Consider the following 26,163-nt stretch of genomic DNA (forward strand, 5'->3'; position numbering starts at 1 on the left):
CGACTGGGTGGCCCCGGCCCGGTAGTCCCGGGCTCGTCGGGGCCCCTGAGCGACGGCCCTCTTCTAGCCCCAGCCTAACGCAGCTGTCCCTCCTGCCGCTCCCCAGCGGGACACCAAGCTCCCGCAGCGGTGCCCATCGACGGCGGCGCAGTGACCCCAGCCCGGACGTTGCCCCTGGTCCCGCCCCAACTGGCCCGGGTCCTGAGCCCTCACCTGGGATGGCCGGGGTTCCGGACGCGGCGGGATCCCGACCAGGCAGAAAGCGACTCCATTCATCGGGCCGCAGTGGAGGCTTTGCGGCCAGGGCACGGTTGGGGGCACCGGCCGGGGCCCAGGGGGCGGGAGGGTGGGGACCGGGAGCAGAGGGGCGGGGCCAGAGGGGGCGGGCTCTGTGTGTCTCCGCCCACCCACTCCCGCCCCGCCCCACAAGCCACGCTTCAGAACAGGCGCAGCCAGTGGCCTTTCCACATGCTGAGCAGAAAAGTAAAGGAAAGCAAAACAGGGATGTACACGGACCATGGAGCCAAGGGTCAGAAACAAACCTGGTCCAGAGACAAGGTCTCAGGGAAGCTTCTGGAGAGAGGGCCTGCACGGGATCGGCCCAGACAGATGTTGAACGGTGAGCACAGAAAGAGGATGCGGGCACTGAACTCAGTAACAGCACAAGGAAAGGCAGCTAGAGAGGGACAGAAACGGACCCCGAGGTCCAGAAAGCTGTGAGTGGTGGAGACAGAATGAAACGACCTCATCTCATACTGGGAAAGACGGACAAAGCTTGGGGCGGAGACCCTTAGGGTCTCATAGAAGTTGAGACACATTAGTGGTGTGAGGTGTGGGTCCCCCCTCCATTTGGAAAAGACCCCTCCCAGGAAGAGGGGATGGTACCACGTGGCAGCAGAGTCAGGACTGGAAGGGAATTCTGACAGACGTCTCGGGCACTAGGTGCCCACCGCAGCGCTGTGTCCCAGACCTCTGGTCCTGCAAGGATGGTCTCTGCCAAGGCAGCCATCCTAGGGGACACTCCCACCTCCCAGCTACCCTTCCTGCTCCACTGCAAGCTAGGCCTAAAGAGATACTCCTGGCCTGAGCCAGCCACTTACTTCCCAGTCCTCCAACGGAATCCCACCCTGTTCCCCCAGCTCACAGGCCCCCACAAGATCCAGTGAGAACCAGTACCTCTGGCCTTCACTGAGCTGGGAAGTTCTTTTTCTACCTAAATCTCATCTGTCCTCTTCCTCCAGTCTATATTGGCCTCTTTCTGAGCCTTCTTACAGGATTTTTGTTTGCGGGTCTTTCTCTTTCTTCTTTTATAGAATATGTAGATTCGACCCGCCTGGAACTCCCTATGTAAACCAGGCTGATCTCTAGCTCACAGAAATCCACCTGCCTCGGGCCCTCTGAGTGCTGGGATGAAAAGGCCCTGTTTTGGGTTTTCTCTGGTATGACTTGGTTTGATATTTTTAAGACAGGGGACTGCAGAGTGGCATTGAACCATATCCCTCAGTTTCCCGAGTATTATTATCCTGGGATAATGATCAAGAGCCACCATGTCTGGCTCCTTGCAATTTTAAAGGCTTCTATGTTCCTTTCCCCAGATTATGAGGTAGGAAAAAAGCAGATATCCCCAAGAAATAGTCATTGATTTCAGGGAAGGCAGGCAAAGCAGAAAGCATAAGTATCCTCCAAAGACACCCTCCCTGAGCCAGGAGACCTCATAAGAATGTTCACTTTACCACTACCACCACCAGGACAGACCCAAGTCGCCAAGCCCACCCCTCAGGCTGTGGCAAAGACAGCCGGAAGGCCACTGATAGGCACTCAAAAGGATTCTCCCGTAATGGCCTAGCCAGAATTACCCCTTTCTCCTAAAACAGCCCTAATTGTCTGTCATGTCACAACGCCTGGATCTTCTCCATTTCAACAGAGTACCAGTTCCTGCCCCTTCTGCCTGTCGCTCCAGTGTCGCAAGACGTGTTGCCCCTCTGGACAAGGGTTCTTTCCTCCCAGAACAAAGGGTTGTCTCCGTAAGGAGAGCAGATTTGAGCTGAGGCTGTGGGGGCAGGGAGGAGGGTGGTAGCCCCTGGGGTGCCCCTGGTTCACGTTTTCCAGAGCCTGATGCCCTCAGAGCCTACAGGAGGTTGTAAGAGGAAATGAGCTCACGCTGACCGGCAGGCCAATTCCTCCCTCCACAATGCACAGCACGAACCTCCTCCACCCCCTCCCACTTCCCAGAAAGTGCACTGTCCCCCACCCTGCTGCTCCTCCCACCTCTTCCTGCACCTTGACCTGCACCCCCCTTGCCTGCCAGTCATTCCTATCCATCTCTCCGGCCTTCTTCTCCTAACCCCCCATACACACCACACACACTCTCTGTCTTTCTCTCTCTCTCTCTCTCTCTCTCTCTCTGTCTATTGTCATCCAGGTTCCCCAACCTCTGCCTCTGTGTGACTCTATCTGCACAGCCTACCATCTGCCCCAGGAACCACTTTTTTCCTTGTAGGATCTTACTGTGGGTTTGGGACAAGCATGCTCTCGCTGAGTTGATGATGACCCTCATGGGGGATCCCCTTCACCAGTCCAGTCATGGCTGCTGACTCAGTTCCACCACAGGAAGGAGGGGACCTGCAAGGGTGTGGCAGGTGGCCCTGGGGATATAGGAACCAGGCTCTGTTCCTTCCCGTCAGTGTCTTGATTTTCCTAACCCATGATTCTATGAAGAGACCCCCCCGAGCAGCCATGGAAGGCTAGAGAAACAGGACAACTGCCTATAAGAGCTGCCTCTGTCTGGATCTGTGGGCTTTGTAGCTGAGCAGACCTGGATGAGGGGAACAGGGAGGGAGGCTAGCTGGGGAGCAGGCTCCTCATGGACAAAGGCAGGGAGGGTTCTGGTAGTGTGTGGGCAGGAAGTGTGGAGGGATGAGGAAGGAGATAGGAGGGTGTGAGAGACATTGTGAGAGAGGAGCTGTGGCTCAGGCACTTAGGTTTTGGTCTGGCCTGGCAGAAACATGAGGTAGTGGTGTGTTTTGTTCCCTCAGGCACACAGTGAGGACAGGAACCAAAGAGAGTAAAAAAGCAGGTTAGGGATGTGGGGTAAGCAACAAATGTCAAAGGCTTTGGGACTAGGAGAAGGGCAAGGCAATGGAAGAATCTAGAACAATTTCAAGGTTTATGTAGGATGGTCCTAGGAGAATAAACAGGTCAGGTATCAAATTGTGAGATAATGCTTCAATTAAAAGTTATGAAGGGCCGGGCGGTGGTGGCGCACGCCTTTAATCCCAGCACTCGGGAGGCAGAGGCAGGCGGATCTCTGTGAGTTCGAGGCCAGCCTGGTCTACAAGAGCTAGTTCCAGGACAGGAACCAAAAGCTACGGAGAAACCCTGTCTCGAAAAATCAAAATAAATAAATAAATAAATAAAGTTATGAAGGCCTTGCCATGCATAGAATTTACTATTTTGTTCAATGGACAAGGAAACTAGGGTTCAACCAACTAAATACTTGTGTGGTTTTGATTTGTTTTGGTTTGGTTTTTCGAGACAGGGTTTCTCTGTAGTTTTGGCGCCTGTCCTGGAACTAGCTCTTGTAGACCAGGCTGGCCTCAAACTCACAGAGATCCACCTGCCTCTACCTCCCGAGTGTTGGATTAAAGGTGTGTGCAGCCGCCACCACCACCACTGCCCTGTGAGTCCACACTTAATCCACACTCAGTGAAATATTCGCTGGCCGCTTCAATCACGGGTCTGGTCGCTACTCAGAAGACAGGCTTGAGCTAGAGTCTAGACATCTGGAGAGATAGGAAGCAACTGAAGAATCTCTGGAGAGAGTAAGGAATGGGTGACATGAAGGACAGAACCTGGAGGAACAGCAGCCTTTTAGGGACAGGCAGAAGAGACACACAAGCATGTGGCATTGTATGGGGCAGAAAGGACTCCTGGTAGATCAGTGGGAGCCAATGGGGGGGGGGCAACTATGCATATGGGCAGAACAAAGGAGAGGCTGTGAAACTGGGCAGGAAGGTGGCGTGGGGTGGGGCAGGGCAGACCAGGCCACTTGACAATCCAGGTGAGCCTTGGGCGAGGCTGATGATTGAGTGGGAAGATGAGAAAAATCAGATGAGAACAGGTACCTGAGAAGGCCTGAGGGACAGGGAGGCTGAGCCAGGCATAGTGGCTCATGTCTGTGATGTCAGCATTTGGGAGACAGAGGCAGGAGGATCACAAGTCAGAAGTCACTGTAGTCTGGACAGAGAGTTTGAGGATAGCCTGGGCTACATAATCAGACCCTGTCTTCAAAAAACAGAGTTGAGTGGAGGAGCTGGAGGGATGGCTAGGCAGTTAAAAGTACCCACTGCTTTTGCATGAGATCCAGGTTTGGTTCCTAGCACCCACATAGCAGCTCATAACCCCCAGTAACTCTAGTTCCAGGGGTCCAGCATTCTTTTTTGGCCTCAGTGGGTACCAGATACAAATGTGGTACACATACATATACCCAGCTAAACACTCATTCATCTAAGATGCAAATAACTGGCTGGGTGCACTGGTGCACACTTTTAATCCCAGCACTCGGGGGGCAGAGGCAGGTGGGTCTCTGTGAGCCGGAGGCCAGTCTGGTCTACACAGTGAGTTCCAGGGCAGTTAGAGCTGTTATACAGAGAAATTCTGTCTCAATAAATAAATAAATACTTAAAACGTTTAAGAGTGACTAGAGAAATGGCTCAGCAGCTAAGAGAGGTGGCTCTTACAAAGGACCCAGGATCAGTTCCCAGCACCCACATGGTGGCTCACAACCATCTACAAGTATAGTTCAAGGGGATCCAATGCACTTTCTGAGCTCCACAGGGACCGGACACACTTGTAGTGCCCAGACATACATGCAGCTAAAATACCCACATGCATAAAATAAATATATCTTTAGAACACTGTTGTGGTTTTTAGTATAGGGCCAAGCAAAATGGTGCAGCAAGTGAAGACAACTTGCCTCCAAGGCTAATGTCTGAGTTCAGCCCCCAGAATCCTCACGGTGAAAAGCCAGAACAAACTTCTTTTGACCTTCACATGTGCACAGTGGCAGGCATACAGGCATGTGCACACAAATAGACACACAAAAAACAATAAATGTTTGAAGGCTGGAGCGATGGCCCAGTGGTTAAGAGCGCTGACTGCTCTTCCAGAAGACTCAGGTTCGGTTCCCAGCATCCACATGGTGGTTCACAAGCATCCGTAACTCCAGCTCCTGGGGACGGAACGGCTTCTTCTGGCCTTCACTGGCACCATGCACGCACATGGCACCCAGATACACATGCAGGCAAAACACCAGTTCACATGAAATGTAATTAAAAGATAAGCCAAGCGTTTGAAAACATGTGTCTGGGGAAGAGACTGAGGACATACGGGAGGAAGCTGAGTGGATGGAAGAAAAGCATCCCCAGGACTGGACAGAGACCAGGAGGACCACACAGGAAGGGCCATGGAATCCTCAGTGTTGGCCTGGTCCTGAGTTGGCAAGAAGTTTAAGAGTGTCATTGAGGGAGGTCTGAGATGAGATGCCCAGTCCTGTTCACTAGGCAGCTGTCTGACTTCGAGGACAAGTACATTCTCTGAGCTTCCATCCCACCCTTGAAGATCAATCAGTAAGGCCTTCTCTCTCCTCTCTGTGAATGGACAGGCATGGAGGCTCACATTTAACATCAGACTTGAAGCTCCCTGGAGCTGTAAGGAGAACACGGGTTCTCTTCCATTGAAAACATCCTAAATTCCTTGGAAGTTCAATCCCAGCACCGGGGAGGCAGAAGCCAGAAGTTCTGTGTGAGTTCTGAGCCATCCTGGTCTACATTGCTTGTTCCATCCTGCAGAGCTAGTTAATATCCTCGAGTTAGTCATACAGTGCAGAGTCCAGCCTGTTCTCCCCTAGGCTAAGGAACTAGCTGCAAATTGTGCCCCACAGCCACAGACGACAGGGCCATATACACCCCAGGAGAAGGTCAGAGGATTGGGTACAAATGTGAATGCTGGAACTCAGTTGGTGGACTGCTCCCCTAGCACACACCAAGTCCTGGATTCCATCCTCAGAACCAGGAGAGGTAGTGCCTACCTAGAACTGCCATATACGGGCTGCCCGTGCATGCTTCAACACTGCCAGGGCGTACATTTCCCTCTATAATCCCAGCTCTGGGGAAGTGAAGAGGGGTGGACATTCAAGGTCATCCCCAACCACACATATCGAGTTATAGGCCAACCTGAGCTACATGAGAACTTATGTTTAGGAAAAAAAAATAGAATGCGGTTTTTGCTGAAGTTATATTGTTTTTACACTCTGGTAAAGCCAATACCCTGTAAAATGAGCTGGGTGTGGTGGCATACACCTGTAATCCAACACACAGGAGGTTTGCCATCAGCTCAAGGCTAGTCTGGGCTACACGGAAAGTACCGGGTCAGCCTTGGTTACATAACAAGACCTTGTTTCAAAAAAAAAAATTAAGAAGCTACCCCACTTGGGCCACCATATGTTAGGAATTGTCTGTAAAATGATGGATTAAAGGGCCAAAGGGTCATGAACTTGGCCTCTGCAGCAGGCCTTCCAATAAAGGAAAATGAGTGCCCCCTGGTGGAAGAAGAGAGGAGAGCAGGGTTAGACAGGAAAGCTGGTCTTGGCAACCCTGGCTTTCAGCTCCTAGATCCTCTAGTCTCCCAGAGGAAACCCGGTCCTCTCTAGAGTTTGCATCTCCAAAGCGCATGGTATAGTGTGCAATGGAGTGGTGGGGACAGTCTGATGAAAGAGACGGCATGCTTGCCCTCAAGGAACCCGTATTCTAGGGAGGGAGACGGACCCACAAGGATACTCTGGGATGGTACCGCAATGGAGGCCAGGGACTGAGAAAAGAAGGCAATGGTCTTGGGAGGCTATCTTAGACTCTCAAAAGCCCCTGAGTGGCCAAGGACTGAGGAAGGAGAGAGTGGTGGGATGCAAGCTCTGGCAAACCCGTGAGCCTTCTCTGCAGACTCACACCCTTGGGTTTGTTTGCTTTGCTTGAGACAATCTCACTACATAGCCTTAGCTGGCCTGGAACTTGCGACCTCAAAATGACAGAGATCTGTCTGCCTCTGCCTCCTGGGTGCTGGGATTAAAGGCAGAAAGCATCACAAAGAATTGGGGGGGGGCGGTCTTTTATCAAGGCAAGAGTTTCTCTGTGTAGCTCTGGTTGTCCTGGAACTTGCTCTGTAGACTTGGTCTGTTCGATGCTGGCCTCAAACTCACAGAGATCTGCCTGCTTCTGCCTACAGAGTGCTGGGATCAAAAGCGTGCACCACCACCGCCCGGCTATCACAAAGAGTTTTTAATGGTGTCAGTGGGGAAACTATTCATTCCAAAAGATGCCAATCCCTACTTGATCTCTGCTGCCAGGCCCCTGTGGCAGAAAGCCTGACAGGACTTGGGAAGGGAGGCTAAACATCTCTGGCTAGTTTAGGGCTAAGGCGTTAGGGTCTTACCAAATAGCTGGGGCCCCTCACCTAGCAACCCCTGGGCAGCTGGCTGGGGGCTGCAGTTTCCCTGGGCTGGCAGCAGTCACCGGAAGGCTGGACATGTGTCACCGCAGGAGGTGATAACCCTGCTCCATCAGAACTGGCTGACTGTTAAGGGGTGGCTCAAAGAGATGAGGTCTTGGGTGGGGTCTCTGCCCTACGGGGTCCTAACTGTGAATTGTCAGCCAGGGGAGCCCCTGGGCCATGGACTGAGGGACTGAGCATGTGTATGAAGCTAAATGATGACCCACAGAGATGGTGGTACCTGCTAGGAGGGCTTTGGAACACCACGATGGAGGGGAAAGAGACTGAACTGTGTTGAGTGCTGGTGATGGCTCACAGTCTTTCTAATCTAATTTCCTTTAACCCCATGAGAACCCTGGAAGATGAATATAATTAGGTCCACTGTGTGAATGAGGAAACGGGCTCAGAGAGGTTAAGTAATTTATCCGGGCTTTCCCAGTTCAGATTCGGGACTCAAGTAAGGTCTGAGGGTAACTCCTTGCTCTCTGCTAGGGCACTGTGGGGGCTGAGGGGTAGCAGGTCAGCCTAGGCTCTGCCCCGCCCCCACATAGGAGGGTCTGTTTCACTCTCAGACTGCCCTCCTGGAAGGGTAGAGGAGCAAACAGAGTGGAAGGGAGGACAAGGAAAAAGGAAAGAGGGGAGGGGAGGGGAGAGGAGGAAGGGGTGGGTGGCTCCCACCTCCCCCTGGAAGCTCTGGAAATCCCCAGCAGCTGCCCCTCTCTCCTTTGTCTGGCCCTCAGCCAGCCCTGGATGGAGAGAGGGGAGTCCAATGGGGAGGAAAGGGGGCGGAGCTGGAAACAAGATTGGGGGAACCTGGCAAATCCAGCCCCTGGGAGAGATTCCAGACAGGCTCCCCTTTAGGAAACCCTCCATGCCAGAATCCACACATACCAAGCAGACACACAGGGAGGGTCTTGCACTATAAACGGATTCTCTGCTTTATAAGAGGACTCAGCACATGGGAAACTTAAAATAGGAGCTGCTGCAGCTCTGGTTTCAGAAACACCCTTTACAAGCCATGCTTCAGGTGGCTTTGAACACCAGTCACTGGCAGAGAAGCGGGCAGGGCTCTGGGTATAGGATACCCCAAAGTCTTAGACATGTCAAGCCGGCACCTCCACTCTGCTCTCACAAATCCCCACACACCACGCCCATCATAAGAGTGAGCTCACATTTGGAAGGCCATGGGCTGAGTAGCCTTGCTCTTCTCCATAGCTGGCAACTCTCACAGCAGCCTGGAGACACACAGTCCAGGCCTATGAGCAGCGTTCTGTAGAGCCAGGCCAGAAATCCCATGGCTTGAAGCCAGGCTCACATGTACACCCCTGTAGCACTAGCACTAGGGAACCCAGCCACACAGTGATACATACACACACACACATACACACACATACAGAGAGAGAGAGAGAGAGAGAGAGAGAGAGAGAGAGAGAGAGAGAGGAGAGGAGAGGAGAAGAGAAGAGGAAGAGGAAGAGGAGAAGAAAGCCTAATGTCTTGTTGTCCTGTTCTACTCCCTGGGAGGGAGGGCAACGGGCTTGGTAAGGCCTGTCCTTTGAGAAAGGGAAGAGTCTGATACCAGAATAAAAGAGGATGTAGCTCTAGAAGCAAAAGTCACCTGGAGGAGTACTTGGGTGGGGACAGTAGGGGACAGAAACAGTGGCCCTAGCCTTCTTGCCTAAAAAAAAAAAAAAGAAAAGAAAAGAAAAGAAAGAAAGAAAGCAAACAAGCTGGGTGTGGTGGCTCACGCCTTTAATCTCAGCACTTGGGAGGCAGAGGCAGGCGGATCTCTGTGAGTTCGAGGCCAGCCTGGTCTACAGAACAAGTTCCAACAAAGCTACACAGAGAAGCCCTGTCTTCAAAGACCAAAAACATGGAGGTGAAATTCACGTAACATAAAACTGATACTAAGATTAAAGAATTCAGCCGCCTTTAGTAAGGCCCCTGACTTTTTAGTGCGCCCATCAGCACTCAGCAGTAAGACATGAGGAGTGGTGTCCCTTCCCCCTACCAGACCTACTGCTTGGGGAGCTGCCACTGGCCATTTAAATTAATGGCCAAGATGCCAAACAGGCCTGGAGACTGGAGTAGCCCATGACCCCGCCCCAAACCTCACAGCCCAGCTCAGAAAAGAAACACGGAGCACTCAATGCCTCCCAACCTTCCAGAATCTAGGTTCATCCATCTGGTGACTCTCCACCATCGTGGGTAGCCCGTGCCTGAACCTCTCTGTAACAGTGGAGGGACCCGAGCTCAGTGGGAGGGGTAGGATCTTAAGAGGTTAAGCAGCCTAAAGCAGCCTAGAGCAGGAAAAAAGATGGTTATGTGGACAGGTTCAGCACTTCCAGAAACACCTAACGACGGAAAAGCCAACTCCACCACTCCAAATCCCACCCAAGGACCTCACACATCCTTGGGAGCATGGAGGACACTTCACCCCCATCCATTGCTGCCCATCTGAAAGCCAGAGCTGTGAGCCAAAATCTGGGCCCCCCTGGTCACTGACCTGACTGGCCAGGCTCTCTGAGGTTTGCAGAGCTAACAGAGTGATAGCTCTAGCAAGGGGTCTTTCCCTGGCCACTGCCTCTAGCCCATACCCTCAGTGCCCAGCCAGACCTGGGTAAGAGGCAGGCAGCCGCCCACCTGGCCAGAGCTGCAGTGCTGCATTTGGGGCGCATGTGGCGAGACTCCTAGCCCACCCCTTCCTCTCATTGCCGTGAAATGGTGGCAGCAGTTGTTGCAGCTGCTGTAACTGGGAGAAGAGGCAGACAGGCTGGGAGAAGTCCCTTGACACGTAGGGGGGAAGGGCCGCTGTATCTTGAAGTCCCACTGGAGGGTGGAGACCTGGGGGACAACGGAGTTGTGTGGCCATCCCTCCGTTCTGCAGAGCCCGCGTCCCCTCAGGCCTAGGTTTAGCGAGCAGGGGCTGGGGGCTTGCCTTCCCGACTGAAGCTGGGGGCTTCTAAATGTGGGGGGGGGTGTAGAGTGCACCCTCTGCTCGTGCCTCCCTGGCTATCAGCGATGGGGGAGTGCCCCCGAGAATGCGCGTGTGCATGTGGGAATCAGCTCGGTGTCGTACGGCCCCATCCCTTTCCTCCAGCTCGGCCCCGCCCAGAGCCACCGCGCCCGCACCCCTCCCTCGTAGTCCGGCCATCACTCCTGCCTCGCCCACCCTCGCCGGGTCACCGCGCCCGCAGCCCTGGTTCTCAGACACGCGCCCGTACCCGACATCCGCTGACCTGCTCCATGCTGCGACCGCTATGCTGTCCTCCGCGCGCTGGCCCCAGAGGGCGCAGGGGGCGGCGGCCCCTCCATGTACCCTGGCCAGGCAGCTGCACCCGGCGACCACGAGCCACGCCAGGAGCGCCTGGACTCCGCTGCCCGAGCCCACCCCGCAGCGGGCTCCGCCCCACCGCAGGCTCCGCCCCTCCGCGGGCTCCGCTATCTCCCCCGGCCCCGGTGGGGGCCGTGCTCCACGAGCTCACACTTCTCACACGCAGACACCGGCCACCAGCTGCGCGAAGTCTCACACTCTATCACACACACTGTGCATCCCAGGACCTCACACATCCAGGGGCTCCTCCTGCCTCCACCCGCAGTGCTGCTTGCCCAGGGATCTTGTCCGTGGAGAGAAGACTCCGGCTCTAGGGGAAGACCCTTGTCACTTTCCTGAGGCTAGCCAAATCGAGAGGGCCCCACCTTTCCCTTCACAGGCTCCAGGAAGAAGCTTGGATAAGGGAACCAAGAGGCTTGTGGCAGAGCTGATCCGATGGCCCAAATGGCAATGGGCCACTTCAGAGATTGAGAGCCAGCAGACATACCCACGAGGTGCTGAACACAGGGAGGCACTGTGCCACACCACAGGGCAATGGCGGTGAGAACAGGCAGTTGGCAGAAGTGATTCCTTGTTGCCTAGGTTCAGCCTTTCTGTAAACGCGCCCTGGGGGTTTTGCCTCGGGCATGGGGGTGGGGAACAGGGATGGATGGAGATTCCTGTCGCCCACCCAGCATGCCATGCCCCAGCCATGAGCCAAACCAGAGAATGACCTAACCCACTACCAAGAAGAGACTTTTGGATCCCACATGACCAGAGTATAAGGTTCACCAACCCTGATGAAGCCCAAGAATGTGCCCAAGCGACTCCTCTCTGTGGCAACCCAAAACAGGGTGTTCCTTGTCACAGACAAAGCAGGACCAAACTGAGAGGGACATTACATGAATAGGCGTAAATGAGGTGGGCGTTCTGCCCCAGGGCAAGAGTGAAATCCAGAGGGGACAGGGAGCCAATTCACCTGCTCTGAATTGGGCAGTGGGATTCCTGCCATTCACATGCAGGAGCAGCTGCTGATGTCCACGCCGATGTCCAGGCTGGCAAGACACAGGCCCCACATTTCATACCCAGTCTCTCTGTCAGGCACCAGAGGGTGAGTGAGAAGGGAGTGGGAAGCTGAAATAGAGAGTTAAGATCTCAGCCTACCAGACAAAGGGGGCTTTATAGGCCGGGTGTGGGGGGAGCTTGGGGGGCAGGGAGACCCAATTAAGCACCCAGCTGGTTTCTTTGGTATTGAAGTTGGACTCGCCAGCCCCTCCCATGCCTCCATACTGCGGGGCATGGGGAGGTTTGTTCTGAGAGTAGCAGCAGAGTTCCAGAGTTCCCTTATCCTTGGCTGGCCCTGGTACCACCCACACACTCCCCACTCAGCTGACTGTGAACTCTCTCCGCTTCACCGCCATGTCCTCTAGGTGGCCTCATGGCCCCTGTCTGCTACCCAAGGGCCCTGCTGACTGCCTGAGGAGGAAGGGCAGTCTTGAGTGGTGTCACAAGGCTATGGGGTCAATGGACCCTTTGTCCCTTTATATTAAGTCTGTCTTGGACTAAAAAGATAGGAGTGCCAGCAAGTAAGCATGTTCCCAACCCCAACTGGCCTCTTCCAGACCCTGGAGGAGCTGGACTCTGGTTGCAGAGGCCAGACCGTATTCTTTCCCATTGGTGTCCCTCTCATTCTCCTTCAACGACTAGAAAACGAAAGCAGGGTGTCTCTACTCACCCATTTCCAAGCTACTGAAATAACCTCTGCTTGGCCAGGACTTCGCAAGGTCTATCCCTAAAGACCTTGGTTCTGGCCAAATTCATGGTGACTTTACTGTAAAACCCCAATGTCAAATTATCAAATGCTCCAAAGTGGGGCGTGGTGGCATACACCTTTAATCTTAGCATTCGGGAGACAGAGGCAGGCCGATCTCTGAGTTCGAAGCCAGCCTGGTCTACAGAGCAAGTTCCAGGACAGCCTGGGCTACAAAGATGAAACCTTGTCCCGGGGAAAAACAAACCAAACACACTCGAAACAATAGATTTACAAGTAGAGTCCTTACAGAGAGGAGTGGTACCATCTGCCATCTCTGCCTAGACTTTGGGCATTACATGGATCCCCAGTAAAAGCCCATATACCTATCTTACCTGGTTCGGGACCTGGACATGCTCCTACCTTTTGGCACCCTGTCTAAGTCAGAGTCTGCAGCAGCTGTACCACCTGAGGGGTAGAGCAGTGGGGACAGGACTGGCACAGCCTGGTCACCTGTTATGAAGCTTAGTTCTTTTCTCAGATTAAAAGACAAGCAGACATTCTCGCCTCCTAATGAGTGTGTTGGCCCCTCCAATACACTCCCTTCAGCTTCCTTATATTTTTAGGCAAAGTCTCCCTTGTAATCCTGACTGGCCTTAAACTAAGTACAGAGCTCAGGCTGGTCTTGAACCCATGGAACCCTCCTCCTGCAGCTCTCTCCCGACTGCTATGATTGCAGGTATGAATCCCTACTACCAACTCCAAGCCTCCCTTTAAAGAAAATGTTTAGTTCCGGTCAGCATAGAATTTTCCAGCCGTCTCTTGGTGAAGTCTGTCAAAAGCCAAACAGACCAAGACTCAAGTCCAAGGTCTACCTGAGGGACACTGTGGTCTTGGGCAAGTATTCTCACATCTCTGCGCTCCAACGGAAAACAGGGGCAGAAAAGATCACAGAGAACATGGGCAGAAAGCACTGGGTGCCAACGAACGAGCCACGTGAACACACTTCGTACTTCCTACAGGGGTTGAATTAATTCAGCTTGTGTTATTTTTAGCTTTAGAAGCAGGAGACTGTTTCTGACCTTGTCATTCAGTTCTGATAGTCTGTATCCTGCTATGCCACCTGGTGTTCCTTTTGGGGGGACCACTGTGATACAGCCTAGTCTGCCTTCCTCCCTCTAAGGGGGCGTTGAGAACCCTGAGGTGAGAAAGGAGAGTGGCCCAGGAGGGAGTGGAAAGGAGGAGAAGGAAGCGGTCCTCCTGCACCTGCTTCTTTGAGAACAAAGCCAAGCATGATGCAATCTGGCCGGGTGCAGCTGAGGCTGCCAGGCCTGGAGAGGGAGAGTGGGTGTCAATTGGGAAAGGTGGCGGGCACCCGAGTGCACACAGGTGTCCCTGGACGCCTTACTCGGGATTCACAGCCGGTCACGAGGCCTCTTCAGACGACTCGTGCCTCGATCCCTCCTGAAACTCCTCCTCCAGGGTCTGGTCCCTCCCCCAAATTCTTGCAGCAGCTTTCTGGGTAGGAGCCTGACATGATGCAATGAAAAATCTCAGCTCAAGCAGCCTTCTCCCCTAGGCGAGGTCTAGACAGGAGACCCAGGAGTAGCACAGGCCCGGTTGGCCTTCCCCAGCAGGCCTCGGAGTGCCTGTTGTCCCTTGTCATCTTAGAGAAAAAGGGACGTATCCTCTAGAGGAGGTGGGGGGAGAGAGGCTGGGGGAAACTCAAGGGCCTGCATGAAACAGCACATATTTAGAGAATCACACAGAATTCTAGGATGACACCAAGCCGGGCAGGAGTCCCACCTGTCACTAGCCATCGTCAAGCCAGCCGGAGAGGGACAGGCACCCACCAATGTGGGGTTGTTGGCCTCAGCTCCGCACATGTCGAGAAAACATGGCTCTCTCTGCACCTCAAAAAGGGTTGTTTTTTTTTTCCCCTCACGTATGGCCAGGCAGAGGATGCCGGAGAAGCCAGAGTCCCCGACTGGCCAAGACGAAATCTGGCCGCAAAAGAGGATTGTGAATTTGTGAATATTTATCCCGGCCTCACCCACTATACCAGCCTGAGAGCTGGGTGGCCTGGCTCAGAGCAGCCACTAGGTGGCAGGAAAAGCTCGAAGGCTCATCTAGCTCCGTCCACGCCGACCCCTGGTCCCAGAGCTCCCAGAACCAGGCGAAGTTCCTGTCCTAGGTGCAGCAGCCGCCCTCGGAATTCCTTTCCCTGTTGAAGGTTCACTGCCCAGCTCAGTTTGGCCAGCCCTAGCCCAAGTGTTACAGGTCAACAGAGAAGGGCGTGCCCATGCCTTGTCCTGATCACGCTTCTCTCCAACCACCTGGAGGAGATTCAGCCTGGCATAAGGCAGGTTCAGGAGCTGGCAGTGTGATTACAGCCCAGTGCTCCTGCCCAGTCTGAGACCTACCTCGCCATACTTCGCTGCTCTCCCAGCCTCCTCACACATGCTGGGTTCTCCCCTAGCCAGTGAGCCTCAAACTTCTTCCAAAGTTGCTTCTTTCTCCAGTCCAGTGTGGTTTCCATCCCAGCCCCAGCCCCATTCATGCCCAGAGGTGATTTCAGCCAGGAGGGCCTGTCCCTGATGTTATCCCCCCCCCCCCCCAATCTAAGTGTGTACCCTCTGTGTGTGTGTTGGTCAAAGGACAATTTTCAGATCGCTTTTCTCCTTTTCATCACGTGCCTCCAGATCCAAGCATTGAATGCGGGTAGCCAGCCTTGGCAAGCCTTGCTAAGCCTTCTCACAGGCCCTTACATGTGGTTTGTAGAAGGAATTTTTTATTTTTAGTTTTAGACAGGTGTTAACAGGCTTTTTTTGGGGGGGGGGCAAATCATGACATGGAGACTTGTTATTAGTTATGAATGTCCAGCCTTATCTTAGTTCTTGTTAATCTGTTTCTCTTTATCTCCATTTTGCCTCAGGGCTTTTTATAAAAAATTATTTATTTGTTTGTTTGTTTATACAGTTTTCTGTCTGCATGCTTGCTGGCCAGTAGAGGGCACCAGATCTCATTACCAATGGCTGTGAGCCACCATGTGGTTGCTGGGAATTGAACTCAGGACTTCTGGAAGAACAGTCAGTGCTCTTAACCTCTGAGCCATCTCCCCAGCACCCCCCCCCCTTTTTTTTTTAACATTTATTATGTACAGTGTTCTGCCTGCATGCCAGAAGAGGGCACCAGATCTCATTATAGATGGTTGTAAGCCACCATGTGGTTGCTGAGAATTGAACTCAGAACCTCTGGAATAGCCCGGCCGTGGTGGAGCATGCCTTTAATCCCAGCATTTGGGAGGCAGAGGCAGGTAGATCTCTGTGAGTTTGAGGATCACCCTGGGGGGAAAAAAACCCTCTGGAAGAGCAGCCCGGAATTATTTTTTTTTTTTTTTTTTTTTTTTTTTTTTTTTTAAATATTTTATTTATTATGTATACAATATTCTGTCTGTGTGTATGCCCGCAGGCCAGAAGAGGGCACCAGACCCCATTACAGATGGTTGTGAGCCACCATATGGTTGCTGGGAATTGAACTCAGGACCTTTGGAAGAGCAGGCAATGCTCTTAACCTCTGAGCCATCTCTCCAGCCCCCGGAATTATTTTTTTAAAAAAGATTTGTGTGTATGAATGTTTTGTCTGCACGTACATACCAGGTGTGTCTGTTGCCCATGAAGGCCAGAAGGTATCAGACCCCTGGAACTGGAGTTACAGATGTTTGTGAGCCATGTGGGTGCTGGGAATTGAACTTGGATCCTCTGCAAAGACAAGTGCTGTTATCCAGTGAGCCATATCTTTCCAGCCCCTAGAAGGTTTTTTAAAGAATGGGAAGGAGGAAACAGGAGGCAAGGCCACTTGGGAAATTGCTGAAACTGTTTAGATAAAAAGGGGGATACCTGCCAAGCAGTGGTGGCACTTGCTTTTAATCCCAATGCTCTGGAGGCAGAGGCAGGCAGAGCTCTGTGATTTCGAGGCCAGCCTGGTTTACAGAGGAAGTTCCAGGACAGGCTCCAAAGCTACACAAAGAAACCCTGCCTTAGGGAAAAAAAAAAAAAAAAAAAAAAAAAAAAAAACCTCTACCAAAGTAGAGTTTAACAATGCAAAAATACCCTCCTTCTGAATCTCTTGGGAAGGAGTCCCAATGACAATTCACTTACAAGCTTGAATGAACTCTTGAGCTTTTGACCGAACAACAAAGAAAAACAGTGGGTGCTCAGAGTCCAATTGGCACAAATATGCAGAAGAGTCATGAGGTGAGATGCTCAAACTGAGATGTGGGAAGAGTCAAGAAAGATGGAGAAACTTTCCTTATGTAATCTCCACCAGGGGCCATCGGCCATTATAGCAGGGGAATTTTCCACACTGCTGTGTGCAATGGACTTCTAAGTTAGGCATGTGCATGGTGAGCTCTGCCATGGGAGGGGACGGGCAGCCTTTGGGACAAGAGGCAACAGCTGCAAGTGGGTAAGACCGTGGGTGAAGAGGTGGTTACCAGCTGTAGCGTGAAGAACATTTTGGGCCCAAGTTTACCAAAGGATGCTCATTCTTCCAGGGGTTTTATGGTCCAAGTCAGAAGGCCCGGGCCTAGCTTTCTTAAGCTGAGTCCACCAGGACTCACCATGTTGAGTGATCTGGAGTTGAAACAATGACCATCAGTGCCACATTTGGAAAGTATATAGCACACTCTAACACACTCTACATGAGGCCTGCTTGTGATGGGCTAGTGAAACCTACCCATTATACTGTTGACTTTATTGTTGGAGGCACCTTTTCCTTCAAGAACGAAGGAAATTTTACTCAGGAGTTATTATCATTGTCAGGACCAAGGAAGTTTTTTTTTTTTTTTTTTTTTAAAAATATTTATTTACTTATTATGTATACAATATTCTGTCTGTGTGTATGTCTACAGGCCAGAAGAGGGCACCAGACCTCATTACAGATGGTTGTGAGCCACCATGTGGTTGCCGGGAATTGAACTCTGGACCTTTGGAAGAGCAGGCAATGCTCTTAACCACTGAGCCATCTCTCCAGCCCCAGGCCCAAGGAAGTTTTATCATGAGGACCTTCCATTCCCACATGAGCTGATGGGGGCCAGCATAACTCCTAGAGTCCGCCTGATTAGCCTAAGAAAGAAGCTGCCCAGGGAATTCAGCAGGAAATCTACACACAAATTTCCAGGCAGCACACTGGTCCCTTAAGCAGAAAGCAGAAGACTAAGTGGGGAAGGGTAGGTGGGGTTGTAGTTCCCAGTACAGCCCTGCACCAATCAAGAAAGTGACGGCCTTGCACAAGAGCTGGGAGGGCCAGACTGGAAAAGTGGCAAAGAAGCTTAAAGCTAGCCTCACCAGAATGGCTACTGCCACGTAAAATGTACCATTCTACACTGTGCCTCGGCTCACCCAGGCAGGAAGGCTGCAGGCACCTGCCCACTCTCTCCAACATCCTCTGGAATGCTCCTGCACTTCGTAGGGCAGCTCTGGGCAAGTGGCCATCAGCCTCAGGAATTTTCCAACAACTTTACTCTAAAGATGGTACTGGGTGTGTTCTGCATGGCTGCCAGTGCAGGGACCCCATGCCCAGGGAGGGTGCAGAGACAGGAGAGAGACCGAAAAACATGAATTCCAGTAACAGGTCATTTCTAAACATTTTTATTTCAAATCTCTTTTCATCCCTCCCCAAAAAGACATGGGTTGGTACAGCAATCATAAAAAGGAGATACAAACACAAGAGTCAAATGTCTCCCGCACTGACACTTACAAAAAACCGGGAATTATACACAGGGTTTCCAAACAGGACCTGCAGCAGCTACTAATGTCCCTTTACAAGAGTCAACATGCCTATTGATACAGTATTTACAGACACCCCATTCTGGAACTAATCTACAGGGACATCCCAACACCCGCCCCTCTATGCCCAGAAAAATACCAACACACCCAAAGTGCATTTGTTTTGTTTATATCAAAACATCTTTTCCTCTCCCCATCCCACCCCAGACCCCCCCACCCATTTAAGATTGGCCTGCAAGTCTATTTTAACCATTTATTTTTTATACTTTATGAAAATAAATTATACAGCAACTATTTTAATAAATTAAGCACAAAAAGGAAGAATAAGAAGGAAAACTAAATGGGAAGACAAAAACCAGGCCAGGCTTTGGCTCGGAGGGCAGGGGTGGCTGAGCAGGACAGAGTGGTTGCAGGGGTATGGCTCCCCTCTAGTGAAGAACCCCCTAACCACTGAGTCCAGAATGACACCCCTCAGCACGCAGTTTCTGAAAAACCACCAGAATGCACAGTAGTGCCTGTGCCATGCAGCACCAGTGTGGGCATCCCAATGTCTGGCCTGCCCAGAGCGGTGCCTGGATCTTGCCTGTCCCTCTTGGGAGCACCAGGGATGGAGTGGTCAGACCAGGCCACTGTCCAATGAGCTGTGTGCACAGTGGGGATCACACCCAAGGGGGCTGAAGAAGACTGTCTTGTTTTCCCTATCTGTCTCCAGAAGCAGCTGCCATCGCAGTCCAGCTGCGATCCACTGTTGCTGTGTGCCCGCTACAGCTGGCTGCTTTTGTTTGCTCCTTGATGCCTCCTGGTATTGTGAGGAGGGTCGGTGGGGCAGGGAGCAGCTCCAGGGACCCTCTTAAACCCTCTGAAGATGAAATGGGAGTGAAGGCATGTCACAAACTCAGCATGCAGGATTGGCTTTCTGGGAGGTAGATGAAGTGGGAAGGGACAGGACAAAGGACAGGAAAGACAAGAGGGACGCCAGAAGAGACTAGATGACCCTTACCAGGACACCAGGAAGCAATGAAAGGTGAAATCTGCACAAAAAGAAAGGTTCCCTCCTCTGGCAGATTACTGAATCGGTACTCTATTTTCAACTGCAGCACCGAGTCCCCAGAGCCCTCTCGGTGATTCAGTCCCATCTCACTCCCCAAAGCGTTCTTCTCCACTTGTTAAAGGAAGGCCTCCTGGCACACTGTACCGAGCACAAAAGGCTCCAATGCCAAAACAGGATGTACCATGCATGGGGACTTGCAGACTTGATTCTTGTGGACCAGTAATTCTACAGCTATCATAATGGGGCACACCTTTCTTTCTTTTTTTTTTTCTTTTTTTTCCTTTTTAATAAAAAAGATTTTACTCCCCAGGAGCAAATAAATCATTTTGAACTACTGATAAACACTGCTGCAGTGAAAAGAAAGATGGCTACATGTATGCAATAGCACAAATTCAGTGTAAGGACAGCTGTGCTGATGACTAGAAATAAAAACCACGTATCCACTCCCCTCATCCCACAGACCAGACCAAGAGGATTCCCATAGGGAAAATGTCTAACTCAAAGCTCCTCCCCTCCACACAGGGGGCACGCCATTCTCTTAAAGTGGGAAACAAATCCTAGTCCCCGCCAGTGGAGATATCCCAACATCCCAACTGCAGACAAGACTTCTACAAATGAGGACACACATAGACTTCTAGACCTTGCTCCTTATATCTCAGTGACTTGACCTCTGACTCCTGGGCTCAAAAATCAGGAGAGGCAACAAGGAAGGAAAATATCTTACCTGGGGAAATTTCTCCTATCCCTACTTCCCACTGGGATAGGGGATTCAAGAAGGCCATGCCCTTCTAGGAGCATGGGGAAGGCTCCCTGGGGCTGTACTCTGAACTGTTCCCTACTCCTTATGGAATATGCATCAGAAGGGAATGTGTAGCCATCCCATCACTCCCTGCTTGGCTCAAACAGCAGCTCAGCCTAAGTGACAGTAGGAAAGGAGAAACAGGAAACTATGGGACACTTCCAAGCTTTTTCAAGAGGCTGGCACTGCCATCTACATTTTCTTCACCTTGGCATAAGCAGGAGACAAGGCCATGATCAGCCTAAACATCAAACCAGGACAGCTGAACCCTACAGCCCAGCCCCTGCTCCCCCATGCCTATGCTACTGGCACAGGCACGCATTTCAAGTAATAACAGGTTGCAGCAGTGGCTGTCACTAGCTCACACTGGCACATACTCGTCTCGAGGAAGGTTATAGGCCGGGTCTGGGAGTAGTGACCCCCAACCACAGCTCCACAGCAGGTCTCTAGCGACAGCCTTTCCTGGTCTGTGATTGGCACATAACCACCAAAGACAAGTGGACTGCATTTCCACTACAACTGCGCAGCATGGGCAAAGGGCGAAGGCCAATGCTGGCTTCTGGCCTTGTTCCTGCTCCCTTCTCCAGGCAGCCTGCAGTACTGCTCTCCCCAACCACTCTCTTCTACCCAAGGCTCCCATGTGCCAAGCCAGGCCTCATGGAGCTGTCTCCCACATTGCTGTTTTGCAGCCCATTCTGCCAAGAAAGGGTCTGTGTCTGAAATACATGCAGATCGTGAGCACAGTGCAACCCACTTTCCCAGGACACAAAGGGTGAGGCTGCCTGTGCTCTGTAGCAGGTCTGGTTTGCACCTGAGCATATAAATTCTCCACTGGTAACCCCAGGACCACAGAGGTGTCTGCTGACTTCTGGTCTTGTCCTCCACCACACCCTCACACCCCCTTAGCCTTCAGACCTGTGCAACTACTGGGAAGTTTCAATCTAGACCTTTGCAGTCAAGTAGAATTCTGATGCTATTTAAGGTAGCTGCACACGTGTCATGCAGATTTGTCTTCCTGTACTTTAGTTTGAGTGTTCTGTTTCACTGCCCTCGCCTACAACCCAAAGCCTCATCACCACAGAGCTTTCCTAGACCATCTGGTCTACCCTGATCACACCCACTCTATCTTTAACGATGGCCCCGGATCTCCTGCTGCAATGAGTGTTCCTTCACATGCAACAGTCACTTTACAGTTCCCTCAGGGAAGGGGTCTTGTCTTCTACCTCATATGTCCTTCCACGCTACCTAGCTCAGAGTCATGCAAACACAAGATGAACACTAATTTTTAAATTATGAGTGGCTGAAGTTGGAGAAAGAATCCCTTCCAAAACCACTTGAAGATCTCTATGGATTCTAGATTTGGGGCTCTACTGCAGAACAGCCCTTTCTGTATGTATGATGGTGAGTGAACTGTACCCTCCAGAGGCAGAGCTTAAAGGTACGCCAATCTCTGATCTTATGCTGTTGGTCATATGAAGTCAAGGAGGAAAAGGGTACCATGAGACATGTCAGAAGTGGGCTAGACTGACACGCACACAGTTCATTTCTTTCCAGCCAGTTGAGGAAGCTCATTCCCTTTCTGTTTAGCTAAAGGAGGAAGAAGGCGATTCCATGCAGAGGAGCCCACAGGCCACTTTCCAGAAGATACAGTTTTCTAATTTTCCAAGACACAGGGCTTCACCCTAAACCACCCGAACTCCAGACCTGATGATGTTCAGTTTGTCATATAAGGCAGATACAAGCAGAGAGAACTCAAAGGCTGTCACATGGAACACTACAGGAGAGTAAAGAAGACCCACAAGTACACTATTCATCTTGACCGTTACTTCTTCCAGAGTAACTGCAGGAGAGCCATGGCAAGCTTCAGACAGACAACTCAGACAACTCAAGCACTGACATTCTTCCCTCTCTTCACATCCATCTGGAAAACAGGCAACTTTCAAACTAGCATCTGACAGACTTCCCAGGAAAGGAAGGGCAATGCAGTCTGACTCAGGAAATATCTGGGTTGCAAGAATGAACATGGGAAAATGAGGAAGCCCTTGCCACCTCCCATCCCAGAGGTGGGATGACAATGATAAATCTATGATTGTGAGACTCTTTCTGCTCTATGGAAATCCCATTAAGGCTGAGACACGCAGGCTCCTTTAGAAGCACAATAGCTATTTCTCACTTCTTCCACATTTCCTCTCACTAACTGGCAGATGGGGGAACACTGACTCCTCAGCTGTAGGTATGCTTTGCCGTGAAGAACCTGGAAGCATGCGCCATTAACCTCAGCAGTCCAGGACTGGAGCTCTGAACTGCCCAGGTGACAAGAAACACTCCTGCCTTGACAGCTGGCAGAAGCAATAGGGGTGTTGTTATAACCAAAGGGAAATGTACAGTTATGAGGGGGAAAAGGGTGAGGATGGAAGGAAAACTAGGTTTGTCTCGGGTCACTGAGCTTAAGGAATTTAGCACAACAAAATGAACACCGATTCCATGAGAGGCGGTTCTGAAATCAGGTTTGTAAACCTTAAAGGAAAGGAGTGGGGAGTCACTATTCCTCCAGCAACAAGACCAGCCAGTTTCTCTTTACCCATCACCCCCTTCACTCATCTCCTACCGAAGCTGGAGATGAGAATCAGACGCCTTTCCTCAGAAACTACCAATCTCACTCTTTTTTACGTCTCTGGCTCCCCTGCTCTTCCCCCAGGGTCATGGAAAAGATTTCAATGCTGCCTTTGGCACCAGCCGACCCACCAGCCCTCCCCTCCCCTTTCCTCTGACCTGCTCATCACAACACCACTTTCATTTCAATGGGTACAAACCCCAGCTGCCTTTGACTGAGTTTTCTACACTGAGAAATGTAAATATCAAAACATAACTTGTGAAAAGAAACAGTGTTAAGACTTCTTCCAGTTTTCCAAGGAGCTCATCTCTGGGGTGGCACAAGATTGGGTAGAACAGGGAGCCCCACTTGGAGGATGGTTGTGTGCTTCTTTGAAGCCCCAGAGCTGCAGCTTAACCAAAGTCTGTGCAGGGAATCACAACCCTCTCTATTCTCTCTTTCTGCCAAGTTCTTCTTTTGTGGTAGCTTCATTTGGTTCTTCAAACTGGAGCTTGGCAATCAAAACACCTAGGTAAAAGGGAAACAAAACAAAAACCACAGTTCAAACAGCGTTGCAGAGCATGAGAGGCTAGACCAGCACTGGAGGTGGGCGAAGATCAGCTCCACAGCAGAATGGCAGCTGGACAATACTGTACCAGCAGATGTTCAGCTGCCTCTGTTCATTTTGATCCTTGTCCTGTATCACAAAGCCACAAAGGACATAAACCCTAAAAGACTTCTTTCAGTTGCCCACCCTAATACTCTGGTTAATTGTATTTTTAGTCCAAACATATCCTCTTGTATGACAATGTCTGGAGCCCCTACCCCCCAACACCTGAGGCCTTCTGAACGTGCTCCTGTTGTTGTGAGTTTCTTGCAGGGCACAGCACCCACAGAAATCATGCTCTAACTGAAGGATCCTATTACTTCTCAATAGTTGTAAGCTACTGGACATGGGTGCTGGAAATTGAACTCAAGTCCTGTGCAAAAGCAGTATGTGGTCTTAACTGCTGAGCCATCTCTTCAGACTCCTTCTCTTGCTCTCTCTTCCTTGCTTTCTTTTTCTATCTATCTATCTATCTATCTATCTATCTATCTATCCATCCATCCATTTTTGGTGTACGTGTGTGGGGTAGTTTGAAACAGGATCCCATGAAGCTGGCCTCAAACTTGCTGTGTAGCTGAGGCCAACTGTGAAATCTGACCCTGTAGCCTCCACCTCAATGTAGGGATTATAGGTGTGTGCCACCATGCCCAGTCGCCCAGTCTAACTTATCCTTTTGAACATCTACTCTATAGTGGCTGATAAAAGGCAGGCTGCTTTTTCTCATGCCCCATCTCAAGTTTTGAGCCTTGGCAGAACTCTTGCTAAAACGCATGTCTTCTGAAAATAAAGGCATACATGAATTCCTTCCAAGTTTATCTCCCCTTGGGGCTCTTGCTTTCTGTATCATGCATTTAGTAACCTGGAGATGAGCTGCGGCACATATGAGAAGGCTGCATATGCAGTCACTGTGGTTGCCTTACTTCTGCTGATAGTATGCCACCCCGCCCCTTACACTGAGTCTGGAGATAATGATCCTATTGCTGTCACCTCCCGAATACTAGGATCACAGGTGTACAACACCATGTTCTTCTTGGTTAAAAAAATAAATTATTATTTTTGGAGTTTCTTGTTGTTGTTATTGTTTGTTTTCCCAGACAGGTTTCTCTGCTGCCCCAGCTGTCCTAGAACCTCACTTTGTAGATCAGGCTGGCCTTGAACTCACAGAGATCTACCCGCCTCTACCCCCAAGTGTTGGGATTAAACATGTGGATGCCATATTAAACCATAGATGCCAAAAAAATTTTAGTAGTACTAGCAATCAAGCACTCTCCTACTGAACTATGTATCCCCAGCTCTCTTTTTCTGTCTCACTCTTTACAAAGGAAAATAAACTGTATTTATTTTACTTTTACTGTATGTATTGTTTGCCTGCATAAATGGATATGTAGCACATGTAAGCCTGGTGTCCACAGTGGCCAAAAGAGGGTACCACACCCCTTGGAACTGGTGTTACAGATGGTTTTGAGTTGCTGTATGGATGCTGAGAGCTGAACCTGGGTCTTCTGTAAGAGATGTAAGAGCTCTTTACCTGTGTGTTGCAACCCCTTTGGCAAATCTCTATCTCTAAGAATATTTACATTACAATTTATAACTGTAACAAAAATTACAGTTGTGAAGCAACCACAAAAATAATTTTATGGCTGGAGATCACCCCAACATGAGGAACTGTATTAAAGAATTGTATACTCAGGAAGTGTCTAGTGGCTTGCTTGATAAAGAGGCTGGGTGTTCCTACCTTCTTATGCTGAACAGCAGAGGCCCTCGCTGCTACGTGGAGGGCTCCACTTCTTGCTTCTGTTTGGAAATGAGCTGCGCTTCCTTTAGGGACAGGTACACCTCTTCCTGAGGATCATAGTAGTAGAACTTTCGAATGTAAGAGATCAGAGGTCTGTGAAAAGCAAACAGACACAGGGTGTACTGTTTAAGAGAACACTTCTCAGGAATCCTATTGACTGTTGTCTCTTTAAGAAACCTCTCTTGCTGAACCCGCCCTTCTCCATTGGCTACGACTACTGAACAGTCTTTGCCAACCTGATAAAATTCTCACCTCACTGCTTACACACTTCTGTCTCCCTCATTTTACTGCTCTGCACTCTGCCCAAGGCCTGCAGAGTGAGGCCAACAGACATAGCTTCCTTTTTGCTCCAACGATACAACTCTAGAGTTAAGTGCTAAGACACGGGGAAATGAAAGAATACTGCCTACAAATATTTTATACTGGGTTTGGCCTCTGGGAGCAACTTGAAAGCTTCAAAGGCATTTCTAACCCACCACCCCTGCCCTAACCCTGATGAACCCATTATACTTAGGCAGTGGGAGATCCGGGATATGATCTATTCGCACAAGCTGCCGAATCCGGAATCTGCAAAGATGCTGGAGGGACTTGACATTGCTGAATCTGGACACTGGATAGAGCAGCTGTACTGGTGTTGGTGGCAGTCCTTTAAGAATGAAAACAAAGGGAAATCTTCAGACAGAGTAATGCAGCTAATGACAGAAGAAGAGAAATGTGGGGGGCATCATAAGGCTGTGTTAGAGTTCATGCATATACCCTGTGCAAAACCTCTCCCAAAGGGCTGTGTCAGTCATCTGTGAAGCATCATTACCATGTGTTCCTCACAGAATTTAGTGTCCTCTGATAACCTTCCCAGAAACATTTTGTCTTGTTTTGTTTTTTCCAGACAGGGTCTTTTTTTTTTTTAAATATTTATTTATTTATTTA

At 50.7% G+C, this 26,163-nt stretch overlaps 2 protein-coding genes across 6 annotated transcripts in view; both read right to left on the minus strand.

The window, feature by feature from the left end:
- Arhgap23 (Rho GTPase activating protein 23) overlaps window positions 1-10,920 on the minus strand; it is a 91,002-nt gene extending 80,082 nt beyond the window's left edge. The window contains exon 1 of one of the 4 annotated variants that reach the window (XM_041664510.1): window positions 10,779-10,920. In XM_041664510.1, coding sequence (XP_041520444.1) covers window positions 10,779-10,787 — 9 coding nt within the window. In that variant the 5' untranslated portion in view covers window positions 10,788-10,920. Of the gene's footprint in view, window positions 1-213; window positions 328-542; window positions 660-10,763 lie in introns of those variants that run through there. The other 3 variants (XM_041664509.1, XM_041664507.1, XM_041664508.1) reach the window with 3 other exon arrangements.
- Window positions 10,921-18,243: 7,323 nt separating this feature from the next.
- Socs7 (suppressor of cytokine signaling 7) overlaps window positions 18,244-26,163 on the minus strand; it is a 39,992-nt gene continuing 32,072 nt past the window's right edge. For both annotated transcript variants that reach the window (XM_041664250.1, XM_041664249.1), the window contains 3 exons: window positions 25,747-25,882; window positions 25,177-25,329; window positions 18,244-23,362 (listed from right to left, as the gene is read on the minus strand). In XM_041664250.1, the coding sequence (XP_041520184.1) occupies window positions 25,209-25,329; window positions 25,747-25,882 (257 nt within the window). In that variant the 3' untranslated portion in view covers window positions 18,244-23,362; window positions 25,177-25,208. The remainder of the gene's footprint in view (window positions 23,363-25,176; window positions 25,330-25,746; window positions 25,883-26,163) is intronic.

Source organism: Microtus oregoni, unplaced genomic scaffold (genome assembly GCF_018167655.1).
Source record: "Microtus oregoni isolate MIOR12 unplaced genomic scaffold, Mior012 000015F_ref0000493, whole genome shotgun sequence".
In the NCBI taxonomy this organism is placed as follows: Eukaryota; Metazoa; Chordata; class Mammalia; order Rodentia; family Cricetidae; genus Microtus; species Microtus oregoni.